At 43.8% G+C, this 16,464-nt stretch overlaps 3 protein-coding genes across 4 annotated transcripts; 2 read left to right on the plus strand and 1 right to left on the minus strand.

Annotated features, from left to right (window-relative positions):
- Positions 1-135: 135 nt before the first annotated feature.
- On the minus strand, positions 136-4,271 carry fuca2 (alpha-L-fucosidase 2). Its single transcript, XM_069160569.1, has 7 exons — positions 3,962-4,271; positions 3,319-3,506; positions 2,769-3,108; positions 2,336-2,546; positions 1,200-1,390; positions 893-1,001; positions 136-694 (listed from the first exon to the last, which is right to left on the minus strand). The coding sequence occupies exons 1-7, from the start codon at positions 4,144-4,146 to the stop codon at positions 557-559; spliced, it is 1,362 nt and encodes a 453-aa protein (XP_069016670.1). The 5' UTR covers positions 4,147-4,271; the 3' UTR covers positions 136-556.
- Positions 4,272-4,362: 91 nt separating this feature from the next.
- LOC138204973 (putative deoxyribonuclease TATDN3) lies at positions 4,363-7,017 on the plus strand. 2 transcript variants are annotated; one of them, XM_069160571.1, is made up of 10 exons: positions 4,363-4,495; positions 4,573-4,605; positions 4,692-4,765; positions 4,850-4,934; positions 5,057-5,119; positions 5,205-5,314; positions 6,110-6,165; positions 6,252-6,364; positions 6,501-6,581; positions 6,685-7,017. In XM_069160571.1, exons 1-10 carry the CDS (start codon positions 4,442-4,444, stop codon positions 6,826-6,828), a joined length of 813 nt encoding a protein of 270 aa, XP_069016672.1. In that variant the 5' UTR covers positions 4,363-4,441; the 3' UTR covers positions 6,829-7,017. The 2 variants fall into 2 exon arrangements, with proteins under 2 accessions (XP_069016672.1, XP_069016673.1); XM_069160572.1 differs by having other exon boundaries at positions 6,504-6,581.
- A 335-nt stretch (positions 7,018-7,352) lies between these two features.
- Positions 7,353-16,449, plus strand: coq8ab (coenzyme Q8A, genome duplicate b). Its single transcript, XM_069160568.1, has 15 exons — positions 7,353-8,546; positions 8,811-8,969; positions 9,223-9,492; positions 9,577-9,643; positions 10,542-10,613; positions 11,547-11,672; positions 12,549-12,634; positions 12,728-12,868; positions 12,951-13,032; positions 13,129-13,222; positions 14,023-14,164; positions 14,296-14,403; positions 14,507-14,572; positions 15,265-15,351; positions 15,958-16,449. Exons 2-15 carry the CDS (start codon positions 8,841-8,843, stop codon positions 16,237-16,239), a joined length of 1,752 nt encoding a protein of 583 aa, XP_069016669.1. The 5' UTR covers positions 7,353-8,546; positions 8,811-8,840; the 3' UTR covers positions 16,240-16,449.
- Positions 16,450-16,464: the final 15 nt, after the last annotated feature.

The following is a 16,464-nucleotide window of genomic DNA, read 5'->3' on the forward strand; positions in this document are numbered from 1 at the left end:
ACGTGCTCAGCAGGGCGCTCAGATCCGTTCCGCACCGTCAGGGTGGTTTATTATGTCCCGGGCAGCTGCACATGTGACCAGCAGGGGGCGCCAGAGGATGGCAGTGACGGAAAATCAGTCAATCAATAATCAAAGAAGACTTCCTGCTGAGTTACTGCTCAACAGTCCAGCTGGGATTTATTTTTATTTCAGTATTCACATAGATTGGAGAAACAGGCGCTTTAGAAATCAGAAGTAATGTGTAAAAAAATAACTAAAATAAAAATCTGAAGTTTATCTAATGAAGTTGTGGAGCTCAAATCTGTCACATGTACTCTGTAGATTCATGCCTGGACAGCTTCAACAACATTTTCTGCAACTAAAAAAAAATCACTTTTAACTCTCAGCTGATCATAAAAGTTCCTCAGTACAAAAACAATAATCATGTGTAAACATTTATTCTTCATTTTCATATTGAAATACTGAGCGTTTTCAGACAAGAACAATGTTCCCTTTTGTGTTCAGTGATCTCAGGTCCGTCTCTCGGCTCCGTACTCCTCCCCTACGGTTCCCTTCTCTACGTGGCCCCGGTCAGCCTCAGGCTCCAGGCCCACTGGCAGGGCATCTGGCTGTAGGACAGGTGGGGCAGGAGAACCTTCAGTCCGCCAGGCTTCAGCGGCTCCCACTGCAGAGACCCGTGGCCGAGCAGCTCCACCTGGTTTAGAACCACAGCAGCAGGACGCAGGTAAATCAGTAAAATCAATACTGATCCTCAGGTACAAACAGATCAATGATCAGAGAACTGAGCTCTGAAAGTTTATAAAACTGCATCCATTAAAAAACAGTGTTGAAATGATGAATTCTGGGTTTTTAAGGGTTAAATCTTTGAATGAAATAAATTTTCTAGTCTCACCTGAGTGTGTCCCTGTGTGACCTGCGGTTCATTCAGAGTTATTGATCCGTCCTTCGGCCACTCCAGTAAAATGGCAAACACAGCATTTTCCTGCGGCCTGTAGGTGTACCTGGGAAATATCAGGAGCATTAATCAACTCTGAGGACACTCAGACTACTGCAATCAATATGTAGGATCTAATCAAGCATTAAATCTAATCAACAATATCTGAGTTCTAATAGCTGAAAAAACAAGAATTTAAAATAATCTTTTAACACTTCCAACTGTGTCTCTACAGGCGGACCGATCACAGTGGACCAGAACCGACCAGACGTTTGGAGCCACGCTGTCGTTCTGAGCGCGCCACGCCGTCGTGTCGTAGACCGCCGCCCCGTTGACCTTCAGCCAGCGACCCATCTGCCTCAGACGCTCCTCAAAGATCGGAGCTATCCGCCCGTCGTGAGTCGGGCCGATGTTCATCAGCAGGTTTCCTCCGCAGGACACCGTCTCCACCAGCGTCTGAGACACACACACACACACACACACACACACACACACACACACACACAAGTAATATCAGCATGATTATTTTAAACAAAACCACAGAACATCTGGAAGGTGCTTCTCTTTCAGGACAAAGGGACCTAAAACCTGCCAGATAAATCTCAACTAAGAGTTCAAATAAGAGGTCATTAATTTATTAGGAAATTAATGGCGATTAATGGCCCAGGTAAAGTGATTTATTTTAAAGCAAATAATGATTATGTTTCACAGATTTCAGCTTCTTGAATGTGAATATTGACTGGTTTTCGTTCACGTTTAATGTGTAAACTTCAGCTCTGGGAAATTTACCAACTGAAAAATAAAGCCTGTTTATGAGAAAATAAAATGCAGATTAGCAATAAAATTATTGTTATTTTCATTTGTTTTTATTGTGAAAGAGAAAACAAACAGTGAGAGGGTTTATGGGTGATGTAGTTGCTGTGTTTTTTCTTCTTCTGCTGGGGCGTTCAGCTGTATTACATGGTCTCGACCAGCAGAGGGAGCTGTTGGGACATCGGAGACTGACGAAGTGTGATGTGGTTGAAACGGGTTCAGAACAAGCATGCAAATTAAGATGATCACATCTAATGGGATTAATTGAAGTGTGTTAGAAATATTAAATCATCGTCAGGGCTGAAACTCATGTTTTGCCCGTGAAATGTCATAAAATGCTTAAGAACTGTCTTAAATTACCTTTTTAATGCCTTGTTTTATGTGACTGATTGTTTTCCATCCAATACCACAAAGAAAACAATGAAATCATCACATTTCAGGAGCTGAAAGCAGAAAACCTGCTTAAAAATGACGTCTATAATTAAGTGATTATTATTATTTCAGCTGTACATCTGTGAAAAAAGGGTGGAGACTGCCAAAGAGACATTTAACCCGAAATAAAGACTGAAGTTTCCAGGTGAGTCTCACCGCCACGAGCTGCTCGATGCTCAAGTAGTCTCTGAGAGCAGCGTTGCGTCGGTAGCCCCACGACTTTGTGTCGATGGTCATGCAGTTCTCCCACTTGTGTTTGAGCAGGTGTCCGGGCTGGTAGCGGTCGGCGCAGGTGTAGTACCCGCCGTGGGTGCAAATGGAGCCCCGCCCCCACCGGTCGTTGGTCACCACCATGTCTCGAACCGGACTGTCAGGAAGTAGGTCACTCAGAGGTCACTTTTTATAACTCTAATTCCGACAAAGTAGTGACGCTGTGTAAAATGTAAATAAAAACGGAATGTGATGATTTATAAATCACGTCAACTCATATTTAACTGGCTTTTCAAAAGTGTTCCTGAGCCCATACATTGATTTCCACTACATCTTTGTGTCTGTTTTTAATGCAGTGCCGGAATCCCTTCAGGTGTACCTGTCATTGTAGAGCCAGGCCAAGAAGCCGGTGCTGTTCCAGTACGAGTCCGGAGCGTCTCCGTCCCCATCGGACCACAGCACGTCTGGTTTGTACCGGACCACGAGCTCGTAGAGCTCCGGCAGAGTTTTACCGGAGGGGAAGTAGTTGGTGGCAAAGGCGTTGGCAGCGTCCTGTTCGAAGAGCGGGTTGAACCACTCGAAGAGGGAGTGGTACAGTCCGAGACGCAGGTCGCTGTGGGCACGGAGAGCGCAGGCCACTTCGTCCACCAGGTCTCGCTTCGGTCCAACATCCACCGCGTTCCAGTTCCAGGATGTCTTTGAGCCCCAGAGTGTGAAACCTGAAACACACCGACAGGACAGATCAGATCCTGATAGGCTGGAAGAGGATATACACCTTACAGAAAAAAAAACAACACATGAATTTCACATGTGCAAAAAAACGTTGACACGTGAAACGTGGTTCTGGAACATTTTTGTGCTGCTCATGTAGATTCCCATATATTGCAGAAACACCCACAATGCACCGCTCAGTGTTTTCATTGGTGCACCTTCGTGATGTTTGGTGGTCAGCACGATGTACTTCGCTCCGGATGAGGCGAAGATGTCGGTCCACTCTTTGGCGTCGAAGAACTCGGTGGTGAACTGCAGTGCGAAGTCCTGGTACCGGAAGTTCGGAGGGTAATTCTTCTGCATGAAGTCGACATACGGCTTCAGCTTCTGTTTCTGCCAGTACCACCTGGAGAACACGGCACACACAGAGGAGGCGGAAGGAACAACTGAAGACATCTGATTAATCACTATAAATTCATAACCTTCAAATAAATTAGAATAAACCGTCCACAAAGATGTTATAATACATGTAATTAGCAATAATTATTGACTGTAAAATAATAATTAAAAACCTTAAATCCAGAAAAATAACATATTATAGATGCGCAGACTGGTTCCAGAGCTTTTACATGTGCTCCATCAGCAGATGCTCAGACTCAGACGACATGACCAGCTGATGAAGACCATGAGAAAAGATCAAGAGCTCCAGAACATCAACGAAATGCACCTCACTGTTCAGATTTTTGTGTTTTATGTTTATTTTTTGAAGATTATTCTGCAGGTGCTTATCAGGACATTAATCGATGAATATGATCAGTTAGGTTCCGGTTGTCCGTGAAGCTGAGAAGATGCTGAGCTCACCAGAACCACTCGCTGCCGAAGCTCGGCACAGAAAATACGCCCCAGTGGACGAAGATGCCAAACTTGGCCCGGTCGAACCAGTCCGGCAGCGGCCTGGAGTCGATGGACTCCCAGTTCGGTTCGTATTTGGCTCCTCCGGTTCCGATCAGCAGCATCGATAAGGACACCACCGTTAAAGCTCCCATTTCAAAGCGGAAGCAGCCGGTGGGATGAATTTAAATGTCTGATGAAGCAGAAAGTCACAGAAAGAAACAGGAAGTACTCAAAAAAAGAACTAAAGCGCCTGAAAAACAAGTAGCAGCTTCCTCCTGAAACACTGGGGGGTGTTTAAATCTCTGTTGAGGTTCAACCAATCAGCTCTAAGAGAGCACCGCCCTACCGGGCTACGCGGCGTTGTGAATCTTGCGCTCTCACCAGTTCACGCGTTTCTTTTCCACCCGGAAGTGGTAATGTTTGGGCTTTTGTCGCCACACCGTCCTCATGCAGGGCTTCATCGACTGTCACTGTCACATCTCTGCGCGGGAGTTTAATCAGGTCTGACTGTAAAATAAACGTATTTAAGTTCATATTTAACCTGTCAGACTCGTTAACTTTCCTCCGTTTGTCGGCAGGACCTGGAGGAGGTGATTGACAGCTCGGAGCAGGTGAGCCACGCCACCTGTCACCTGAGAGCCGGAAGCCAGGTGTTCGGTGTTTTCAAGCTGATATTTTCCGCCATGTTTTTGTCCAGGCTGGACTGTTGGGACTGCTGGCCGTGGCGGAGCACGTGGGAGAATATGAGCGGATCATTGAGCTGTCGCAGAGGTAAAAAAAAAAAAAAAAAATACTCGGATGATGGAGACTAACTTTAATGTAACGTTTTAACCAACGGCGCCTCTTTGTTCTCAGGTTCCCGGGTTTTATATTCCCATGTTTAGGAGTCCATCCTGTTCAAGAGGTTTCCCCGGAGCAGCAGAGGGGCGCTTCTCTGCAGGTGAGAGGTGTCTCAATCAGTCACCTGGAGCTCTGTGTAAACCTCTTGTGTGTTAGTGTGTACTACAGGTGTGTTTTGATATGTTTTGTGTGAATTAAACACGGGTTCTGTGTGTTTTACAGGATCTCGAAGCTGCTCTGCCCGTCATAGAGAAATACAAAGATCAGCTGGTTGCCATCGGAGAGGTGAAGACTCGGCATCCCCGATGAGGCTTTAAGAGTCTCCATCTTTTATTCTGTGTTGTTACAGTCGGGACTCTTTCTGTTGCAGGTCGGCCTGGATTTCACTCCCAGATATGTCCCCAACGAGACCGATAAAGACATTCAGAGACAGGTCCTCGTTCGACAGGCACAGCTGGCCAAACAGCTGGACCTCCCTCTGTGAGTCTCATTTAATTATACAGACGGGAAGCAATAAATCTGATCACAAAACAAACACCAGAGTGAGACATCCTCCAGAGATCAGTCCAACAGTCCAGTGATAACACCCGGTTTCTACACTGACTTCCACCTTCCATATCAAGTCATTGAAAGAGGTTCGCGTCAACATGTATTGATCAGGACGGAGTTTCTCCTGGGCTGTTCTGGAGTTATAAAAAGTCTCTTCCACACATTAAAGTCAGGTGATTGGATTATGTTTTGCTCTGGAACATCCTGGAGTTCAGTTTACATTTTATTAAACGGTAATATTCTCCCTGCAGTATTTTTCTATCTGTTACTGAACTTATTTCCTGATGGTTTTATCTCCTTCAGCTCATCAAACAATCACTTCAGTCAACATGTGATTTTTTTTTTAAATTTTCCTTTAGCTGCTAACGAAGGCAAACATGCAGGAAAATCAACGTTTCAAAAGAAAAGCCAGATGTAACGATTGTTAAAACTACCATTGATGTGTTAAACTGTGGGAGAGGGGAGCCCTCCGTTACCAGGACGACAGTAACATCTCTGCTCTGCTGCAGCCCAATGGAGGAGGAGCTTTAGGACACGTTTAACTTCTTATCAGTGAAAGTCAGGGTTTTAAGAGCCTGAATAATTCCTCCGTTTTAAAAAGAGAGGTCACTTCAGTGGTTGAAGAAGAAATTGTAATTTGTTTGCATGTTGAAATTATTATATTTGTTATATTTAATGTGCTGAAATGAAAGGACTCCTGTAATATCGTGCGTGTTTCATCTCCAGAAATGTTCATTCGCGGTCGGCAGGACGACCCACCATCCACCTGCTGAAGGAACAAGGTGCTCAGCTGTTCACTCCGTCTGCTCTCTCATGATGAACTGTGTTATTGAGCGTTTTTACTGCAGCTCCTCTGTGATGTCACCAGGTGTCGAAAAAGCTCTTCTTCATGCTTTCGATGGGAAACCGTCCGTCGCCATGGAGGGAGTGAAGGCTGGATATTTCTTCTCCATCCCACCGTCGGTAATCCGGAGCGAACAGGTACGACCGGGACAGAACATCAAACTCTTGAGTTATTGGACTGTTTTCATTGGTTGCCTGACTGTGTTTTTATTGGCTGAATGTGTCACATTGAAGGTTGATAACTGATGGCAATTTCTTTGTTTTTTCCACCAAGAAGCAGAAACTTGTGAAACAGCTACCGTTGGAGAACATCTGTCTGGAAACAGACTCGCCTGCTCTCGGTCCGGAGAAGCAGGTACTTTAACTTTTTTCATTTTCAATCATCAGTGTTTTTTTGTTTTTTTTTACTACTTTTCTGTCTGCATTATAACTCCAGCTTCCCGTTGTTGTGACCACAGGTCAGAAACGAGCCCAAAAACATCCGGATCTCTGCCGAGTACGTCGCTCGGATCAAAGGAGTGTCGGTGGAGACGGTGATGGAGGTGACGACACGAAACGCTCTGCGACTCTTCCCGAAGCTGAAGTCTGCCATCAGATTCTGACTGTCACAGTTCAACACATCCATCACGAAATGCCTCAAATTACCTCCCCATCATCGTCTGTTACCATGGCAACCTTTAAAATGAAGCTAATTAGCTAGTAGCTAAATCTGGTACAGAGCATCTCTCCTCTTTCTGAGATTCATGTAGTTTTATACATGTCACTGATATGAATAAATTGAATTAAATACATACATTTTATCTTTTTAAAGCATGTGCTTTGGAAAACATTTACTGCATTTAATATACACCTTATTAAGAAACAAAACAAACAGTGGACTGTGACATCACTCATTCAAACTCTGACATCATGATGAGGTGAAGACGTGTTGCTGTTTTAATGTTTACGTCATTTTCCATCAGCTGATCTGTTCAATCACTTCCTCTTCATCACCTGCTCCTCAACTTGTCTATAATATAAATTCTCTCAGCTCCTCGTCAGCCCAGACATTTGAGTTTTATGGTCTCATCACACTTTCCAACCAATGTTCATCAGTTAGAATTGAAAGCTTTAAGGTCACATGATGTTCTGAATTACACTCAGTGGTCAGTTTATTAGGAACACTAATCTACAATGAATCCAGTCTAATTCAAGAGTCCTGTAACACGTAACATGAAGGCTGCGATGTTCAGTGTTTGTCAGAGCTGTACAGGTGGTGTATGTTCAGGACAGGTGAGCGGTGATCTACCTGCAGGTATTTCTATTATTTTGTCCATTTGTATAGACAGAACCACCTCTGTTTGTTTTGTGTATTTGATGTCAGAAAGTCAAGAGTATTGATTTTGTGATTTTTCAAGAAGTCAGATTAGATCCAGCTGAGTCGATATTGAATAAAGTCGTTAGGAGTTATTATCTTCAGCAGATTAGATGACTGGACTTTGATCGGGTTCGACTCGGACAGCAAAACGCTGCAGGAGTCTGAACAGACTAAAAAACACGATGAGCACATCACAGCAGGTTCTTAAAGCAAAGAACCATGATGTAATTATGGGTATTAATATGACGGACTCGGTGTGATGGTGTGAGTAGTAACAGAGAAGAAATAAAGAACTAACGCGCCATATAATAAAGAAAAGACAAAAAAAATAAGAGATTTTCTACAACTCTACAGTTCATTTTACAAGAAATTTAAAACTGATCAGCAACTTCTATTTTATCCTGATTGTGTGTTCTTCACTGCATATTAAATTCAGTCTTAAATCTATACAGATAGACTTTTACAGTTTTAAGATGAATGAAATTTACTTTACATATACAATACATATCTAAAATAATAACCTAATAACTCCTGACCCACTGCTTTAAAAACTTTGTGTTGTACCATGTGACTTTTACTTTGTTCGTTGTCCTGCAGAATATATTTTTATCTCTTTTAATCCATATCTCTAACTAAGACGTGCCCTCTGAAACGTCCGAGTTTGGCATGCAGCTCCTGGACGCACCACGTGTCCACTTCAAGGCCCGCCATGAATGTTACGTCGGCTGTGACTGACAGTCCGCGGAACCAGTGCGGAGATCTGCCGGTGTCCGAGCCCGCGGCTGGACTCCTCCGCATTGGCCAGCGACGGTGGAATTTCCCCTGGGTCTCTCCGGGATGATCTGACCGGCCTCCAGGAGGAGCTGAACGTTTTTAAAAGCGTCGCGTGAAGTCAGAAAAAAGCGAAGAGCAGCGAAGCTGCACGATGTTCATGGAGCTCAGAAGACTGCAGAGCTGCTGCTGGTGAGTGGAAGTTACAGGTCCTGTTTACTGACTCAGCTCAGAGGGTTAGAGGTTAGAGGGTGCCAGAGGCAACGTTTACGATGTTTGTGATGTTCTGCTGCATGTTTGTGAATTTTGTTGTGGTTCTGCAGCAGTTTTTTGTTGTTCTGATGTTCTGCAGTGTGTTTTTTATGTTCTGTGAAGTTCCACTGTTTGTTTGTTTCCTCCTTCTTTCTCCTGCAGGAACATTAAACTGATGAGTTCTTGCTCTGTATCCTTCCTCAGAACCGGAGAACAACCTCTTCCACAGACATCATGACTGACTCAGTGTTCTGGAGGGTTCTGACCCGGGTGAAGAAGGCTTGCAGAGCTCCACCAGGCGGCCTGACGGGGCGAGGGAACCAGAGGCTGGTAAACTTCCAGCACCTCTCCGGATCAGTGAGGGTGAGGAGTGGATGTTATTTGGCTATCATGCAGCTGCAGATCGAGTTTCAACCCAGATACCGTCTCCCTGTCTCTGCAGCCTCATGATGATGACAAGCTGAAAGCAGGCGGTGACGAGGATTTATGGAGTTTTAATTCTCTATAGTGTGATGACACAACAGTGCAACTTTTACTGAACACATTACTCTGAGTGTCGTTCTGCTGTTCAGAAGCTGAAAACCTTCATGAGATCAGTTCTGTTCTTTTCCTTCAGAGAGATGTCCTCAGCAGCCCCGCAGCACACTTCCACACCTCCTCGCCTTGCTTCAGCGCTGCGTTCACTGACCGTGCGAACAGACAGGTGAGCTGCAGCAGGGGGTCCAGGACCGACTGTCTGAGGGACCACGGGGACCGGACCGGTCCGCTGCTCTGTGGACACATGAGGAGGTTCAACCAGGACAACACGGTGGGACGGCTGACGTCGGAGGACGTCGATAAAGGAAGAGACGCCAAGAAGATGGACAACGGGAAGCACAAACAAACGGTACCCTGTCTTTTATTAATCCATCATATTTGATAAATATCTGCGTGTCAAACTGCATCTTAAAGTCTGTGTCTCCGATTGCAGCTCAGTGAGAGCGCTCGAGAGAGGAAGGTGCCCGTCACCCGGATAGGAAGGCTTCTGAACTTTGGAGGTACGTGTGTTTCTACTGCAGGCTAGAAACTGTTGGTGGGAGATCGCTGAGGCTGCAGGAAACATGTCCAACATGCATCTCGGCACAAACTGGAAATAACTGGCAGTTTTTATTGCTTCCAGTTTTATTTAGTCTTCCGAACACATCTGAATAATTTCTTCCAACTTCTTTTGCTTCCTTTACATGCAATAATCACATCAAACCTACCAAACCTGTACCAATTATTTCTGCTTTATGATATTTTCTGAACTGAAGCATGAATTAATTAAACATAATAATCAATAATAGAAACTGAACTAATTCAGTTTTTTAGCTCCAAGTTTTTGTTGTAAATCCTAAATGAACTCTGGTGTTTTATTACTTCACTCCACTATTTTTGACAGAAGTTGTGCAAACAGGGTTGTGCAAATGATTTTGGTAGCGCTGGTACTTCCTCCTGAGCAGCAGGGACTGATTGGTAAATGGACATGCAATATTTAAATCACACACATTGACTTTGTACAAACGGAACAGCTGCTGGTTTTAGTTCTCTCTCGTACGGCGTTTTTATTTAGGTTTTTTTTGGACTGGCTCTCACCTCCTGCAGCAGTCCTGCAGAGCCGGAGTCCAATTTGCTGACATGAGTATCTGTAGCTGAGAACATGTTTGTGGGACATACCCAAGAATCCGGCAAATAGTAAAGCCTCTGTAGGCCTCCTGTTGTTAAAGGACAGAACTCTTAAAGTGGTACCGCTCGGTTCTTCTGCTCTCTGCTGAACTGCTGAGTGTTTCAGGCAGACATCCGACTCTCCTCCGTTATCACATCACATTTGTAGCTGCTGTTATCATCAGATCAGTCGGGTGATGCGTGAGGACAGACTGATAACCGGCATCGTGTTCTGATTCTTCTTCCTTCAAGGTCTGGCGGTCGGACTCGGACTCGGAGCGATGGCAGAAGTGGCCAAGAAGAGTTTCAGGCCCAAACAGGAAGGTGAGAAGACGTCTGTTGGTCTTTTGAGGTCTCCGTGGTCTCTCTCACCGAGCTCACCAATCATTTAGACAGCTGACCAAACCAAACCGGGTTGTGGACAGAACTTCATCATCGGGATGTCTCTTACCTCAGTGAACTCGTCTCTGGACTTTAGGTATCTTCCGGGTACAAACAAAAATACGCTGCGAGCTCAGAGTAGCTGACAATTTTAATATTTTGAGAAATGTCCTTCTTATATCTGTCAGTTTGGAGCTCACAGGAGATCACGGCCGCAGAAGAAGAACGAGTCACCAGATGATGTGATGCTTCGTTTGTACACTTTAGTTTTTGTACTGATAAATCGAACCAGGCTGCGTCTGTCTGTCTCTGGATAAACTAACCAGCCGGTTCAAACTGAGGACGATCACATTAAATACCGTTTCACTGAAACCTGGAAATAAACAGGTGACCTCGCATCTGTCGCAGTCTTGTAACTGCGATATCTCGGCAACGTCTCAAAGGATTTTCTTCAAATTTGGCGAAAACTTTTACTTGGACTCGAGGATGAAGTCAGCAGATTTTGGTAGTCAAAGGTCAAGGTCAATATGACCTCACATCCGTTGCATCCATCAGTCCTAATGTTGCGAATGAGATATCTCAGCACCTTCCCTGAGGAGCAGAAGGAGAGACTGTGATCGTATTTTACACTCATGACATACTGAACTGGTGACATCACCTCTCGGTGACATCCGTCTAGAAACTGTGATGACTGTAAAGATCTTCTCTACTGTCGGGATTCAAGTTGTGCATTTCTTTGCAGCAATATCTACACGAGTTTTGAAAGGTATGGACGTAAACTAAAACTGGAGTGGTGGGCGGCGGCAGTAAATCTAGTTCAGAGATGAATTATTATTATTATTGCAGCACAGGCGCTGACAGTTTGTGTGTTCTCAGGTGATAAAACGTCCGTTCTGGACTCGAGCGCCTTCCTCTCCGAAGCCAACGCAGAACGGATCGTCCGGACGCTCTGTAAAGTTCGAGGTGCGGCTCTGAAGCTCGGACAGATGCTCAGTATTCAAGGTGAGCCACACGGGGAACCTCGAATGTATCTGAACTGAGAGTCGATCACGACACGCGGACAGGACACCCCGCCGAGGCTGTAAACGCAGTATCGGGTGTCGGGCTCAGAGTTCCTGTCAGACTTCACAACAACACCTCGTCAGGACAAACAAAACAGGATCGTTTACCGGCTCCAAATGTCATCCCTCAAAATAAACCACAGAGGCCAGCCGGACACAATAAGCACCATTCCAGAGGAGAGTCCAAGCTCAGGCTGCTGACTCATCAGTTTTATATAACAATATTATTTTACATTTTAACTTTGTTATTTAAGGTTTTTTGTATGTGAAACACGAAACACCTTTTTATAGTTTGTCACTTCTGAGGATCTGATGCTTTTTCTTTCTTTTTAATTTGAAGAGTTGGTAGATTAAAACTAATAGTTTTTCAGTTGAATCATGTTTATGTTGAGTGAGATTGCTCGATGTGAAACTAAGCAGCTGAATATTTCAGCGTTGAGTTTCCAGCTTTTTTCTGCTGCACCAAAAAAAAAAATGCATGCTCTTCTGAAAATAATTAGTAGATGTTAAAATTGTATTTTTAGTGTTTTCAGAATAACTTTAAAAGTCAAGAAGAAATGTTTTTAAGATAAAATGAAATAAATAGAAATGTAAACCTTTAAATGTTCCAGAACACTGTTTGAATGGACCCTCTCGTCAGAAATATTAAAGTTATTTCATTATGTATGACAGATGTTTATAGCTGCCAGTTAAAGAAGGATTCTTCTGCATTTTTGAGAGATTTGCAGGTTTTATGGAGCCTGATCTTGAACTCCAGCAGGTCGATGCTCTGATCGCACTGAACCCTCCTCTTTCTCCTCTTCCTCGTCTCCACCAGATGACGCCTTCATCAACCCTCAGCTGGCTAAAATCTTCGAACGGGTTCGTCAGAGTGCCGACTTCATGCCAACCAAGCAGATGATGGTGAGCGGAGGATGAAGAGCTTCGGGTCGTGTGGAGACGTGTTCACCGTTCTTCTCCTCTGACCCGTTTAGTTTTTGTTTTTTTTCTCTGCAGAAAGTGGTCAGCAGCGACCTCGGTCCTCTCTGGAGGGAGCGGCTGCAGTACTTTGAGGAGAAGCCATTCGCAGCCGCCTCCATCGGTCAGGTGCATCTGGCGCGGCTGAAGGACGGCAGAGAGGTGGCCATGAAGATTCAGGTGAGCAGCGGCATTTACACAGTGATAAAACGCTATAAAGCAAACCGTGACGTAACTCCCACAATCGCACGTCCTCCTCCAGTACCCCGGGGTCGCCCAGAGTATCGACAGCGACGTGAATAACATCATGACGGCTCTGAGTTTGAGCAACGCGCTGCCCGAAGGTAACGGAGCTGGAAGGGGTTTTATCATCACGGTGATAACGGCTGCTTTTGTCTGACTCTGACTTGTCAATAAACCGAGAACCTTTTCTCCCGCAGGTCTGTTTCCCGAACACCTGATCGAGGTCACAAGCCGGGAGCTGGCGCTGGAGTGCGATTACATCAGAGAGGCCGAGTGTGCCCGAAAGTTTCAGTGAGTTCTTACTCATTCTCAGAAACTTTATGCCGCATAACTTCTGAACACGCCGACTGAGAAAGTATTTTTCTTCCAGATATATTTCTGATGAATCATATTTTTAGACATCTGAAATGGTAAAACTAGTTTTTAAAAGTGAGAGAAAAGTCAGAAAAATAAACACAATTTTATGAATGAGAATTAAAAGAAAAATGTCTACCTGTACCATCATCTCACAGGCATATGAACCTCGCTGCCCCTTGTAGGTGTGCAGAACCACAGCTTTGATATTTGGTGTTAAAGTTTCCCTTTATCTCTTATCTCTATCGCTTTATTTTATCTCTATTATCTATCATCTTTTTCTTTATCTCTATTTTCCGCACTATCTATCTATCTCCAGAATTTCCTTGACAATATACATCATTGTTTAGGCCTGATATACTATAATACTCCTCTGATTTCCTGAATGTGGGGTAAAGGTCCCATAAAGGACACCCCGACCTCAGGAACTAACTGTCTACGATAAGTGTATATGTGTATATTTGTGTATATACTGTATATAAAGACCAGTTAAGCACATACAGACACATGAAAATGTGTCCAGTTAATAACAGCTCCTGTTTATATTAATGTTCTCCTGTATATTGTTTGTATTTATGTTCTCCCATGTTTATATTAATGTTCTCCTGTATATTGTTTGTATTTATGTTCTCCCGTGTTTATATTAATGTTCTCCTGTATGTTCTGTTTGTATTTATGTTCTCCTGTGTTTGTATTAACGATCTCCTCCATCTCTGCTGCTGCTTCTCGTGCATCAGAGATCTGCTGCAGAATCACCCGTTCTTCTACGTTCCGGATGTGATTGAGGAGCTGAGCAGCCGTCACATTCTCACCACGGCGCTGGTACCGGGTTTCCCTCTGGACCAGGCCTCGGACCTCCCTCAGGAGCTCAGGAACGAGGTGGGTTCTGAAAACGGCAGAGCTGAGGTCTGGCGGAACGACGCCCTGTTTGGAAGAGTCGTCAGCGACGTGTCATCTCTTTTATGTCTTTGAACATTATCAATAATTCATCTCTTTCCTCTTTCTGACAGATTTCTGAGCAGATCTTGACTTTATGTCTGAGGGAGCTTTTTGAGTTCAGATACATGCAGACCGACCCGAACTGGTCCAACTTCTTCTTCGACCCTCAACGTCACAAGGTCAGTATGTGTCTGTTAATATCAGCATGAGTCAGTCTGTTCAGAAACACAGGTTTCACGTCTCCTCGTTTTCACCGAGCGATTTTCTCTTTCATGTCTGCAGGTGGCGCTGTTGGACTTTGGAGCGACACGAGGATTCGACAAGAGTTTCACCGACTCCTACATTGAGGTGAGAAGCTTGATTTGCTTTGTTTGTGCTATGTGATACTGTCTTGTTGTTATCGGGGACTCATACATAATAATCTTATCTTTTTATTTTATCTGAAAACTTTCCATCATCCTGTTCTAACAAACAGACTTATCTCATTTAAACAGAATAGCTTAATATTAATCTAGTTAATGATTTAAAAAGGAGTAAAAAAAAAAAAACAGACAATGATTAATTTAAATCATTTGATTAACCTGTATTTAGTATTTAGTTTTATGGTCAAATGTTTCATCTGTCCAACAAAACAAATATAGTAATAACATTAATATGGAAGCCCTCAGCATTCACAGAGGAAAAACATCTGGAGACCTTAGATGAGATGAGTTGTTTCCTAATAATTCAGATTCATGAGAACAATAAGTCATATTTCTCTGGAATTGTTTTTCTTTAGTGAATATGATGTGCTTCACAGCACCATAGAAAAACAGGAAATTCAAAATATTGAGTTAAAGTGGGGAAAAAGCAGTAAAACATTTCTTGAGTCCTCCATCTGTTACTAACAGAAAACCAGTTCAGAACAACAAACTGCAGAATCCTCTATTGAAGTTTCCTTTACGTCTTTAAGTCACAGCAGAGACACACAATGAGCTTCACCTTCATGATGACAAACAGCTGATATTTTTCTTTGACTCGTCTTGTGTCTCCGTCTTCAGGTTATTAAAGCAGCTGCAGATCGGAACAGAGATGGTGTCCTGCAGAGATCAAGAGACATGAAGTTCCTCACAGGATACGAGTCAAAGGTAAGAAATCCAAATAATATTTGACTTTAACCATCGACGACAACAGACTCTGATTTATATTTTTATCATATTTTGGACGAAATGCTATAGTGTGACTTTTTTTTGTCAAAGTTTGGACGCCATGCGTATAAAAGTATAACTTTTATTCATGTTATGGAGGCAGCACAGTGGTGTATGTCCTCCCGTCCAGGGTGGAAATCGAACAGTGAACTTTTTGACTGAGGCAACAGTGCTAACCACTTCCCCATTTTACCACACCAACAGTATTTGTTTTTACTTTCATTTTGTAGGACATACTATAGAATGACTGTTTTGTACAACACACAAAATCACCCTGCCCGGGAATGGAACCCAGAACCTTTGTACTACAAGGCAACAGTGGTTACCACTGTCCTATTTTACCACACCAACAGTATTAGTTTTTTTTATTTTATTTTTTTAGGACATACTATAGAATGACTTTTCTTTTTTCACATTTTGGACGACATGCTATAGTGTGACATTGTTTTTGCCATTTAGAACCTCACGCTATACAATGAAATTTTTTGGACAACCAGCTTGGTATTGAACTCGGCGTGCTGATGAACTGCTCTCCTCTGCACTCAGGCAATGGAGAAGGCCCATGTGGAGGCGGTGATGATCCTCGGCGAGGCTTTCTCCTCCTCCGAACCCTTCGACTTCGGAACACAGAGCACGACCGAGCGCATCCACAGCCTCATCCCGGTGATGCTGAGGGAGCGACTCACTCCGCCTCCAGAGGAAACCTACTCCCTCCACAGGAAGATGGGCGGCTCCTTCCTCATTTGCTCCAAACTAAAAGCCAGAATCTCCTGCAAGGACATGTTCCAGGAGGCGTACAACAACTACCGGAAAGCTGGAGGGGCCTAAAGGCTGCTTTTCCAAACAGCTTGTTCAAACATGGATTTTCTAGCATTGTTTGTTGTTGTTTTTTTACTGTTGCCTGCAAAGAACAATTTCACGTCTGGATGCTTCATCATCAGTCGCTTGTTTTGACCGGGACTTTGTCCAGACTCGAGCTTTAAGATTATTTGTATGTTTTTGTTTGAATAAATTTGTTGTGAACACTCTACAACCTCATCACGATGTGCCTGT

Source organism: Embiotoca jacksoni, unplaced genomic scaffold (assembly GCF_022577435.1).
Source record: "Embiotoca jacksoni isolate LCO1_2020_lvr unplaced genomic scaffold, fEmbJac1.0.p SCAF_27, whole genome shotgun sequence".
In the NCBI taxonomy this organism is placed as follows: domain Eukaryota; kingdom Metazoa; phylum Chordata; class Actinopteri; family Embiotocidae; genus Embiotoca; species Embiotoca jacksoni.

Excerpts from the sequence above, each read along its gene's own strand:
- fuca2 (XM_069160569.1), bottom strand. The coding sequence starts at position 4,146 with ATGGGAGCTTTAACGGTGGTGTCCTTATCGATGCTGCTGATCGGAACC. Across the intron at positions 3,507-3,961 it reads TTCGGCAGCGAGTGGTTCTG|GTGGTACTGGCAGAAACAGA; the intron begins GTGAGCTCAGCA and ends CGTGTTCTCCAG. Across the intron at positions 695-892 it reads TCACACAGGGACACACTCAG|GTGGAGCTGCTCGGCCACGG; the intron begins GTGAGACTAGAA and ends GTTCTAAACCAG.
- LOC138204973 (XM_069160571.1), top strand. The coding sequence starts at position 4,442 with ATGCAGGGCTTCATCGACTGTCACTGTCACATCTCTGCGCGGGAGTTT. Across the intron at positions 4,935-5,056 it reads AGAGGGGCGCTTCTCTGCAG|GATCTCGAAGCTGCTCTGCC; the intron begins GTGAGAGGTGTC and ends TGTGTTTTACAG. Across the intron at positions 6,582-6,684 it reads CTCTCGGTCCGGAGAAGCAG|GTCAGAAACGAGCCCAAAAA; the intron begins GTACTTTAACTT and ends TTGTGACCACAG.
- coq8ab (XM_069160568.1), top strand. The coding sequence starts at position 8,841 with ATGACTGACTCAGTGTTCTGGAGGGTTCTGACCCGGGTGAAGAAGGCT. Across the intron at positions 9,493-9,576 it reads ACGGGAAGCACAAACAAACG|CTCAGTGAGAGCGCTCGAGA; the intron begins GTACCCTGTCTT and ends CTCCGATTGCAG. Across the intron at positions 13,223-14,022 it reads GAGTGTGCCCGAAAGTTTCA|AGATCTGCTGCAGAATCACC; the intron begins GTGAGTTCTTAC and ends CTCGTGCATCAG.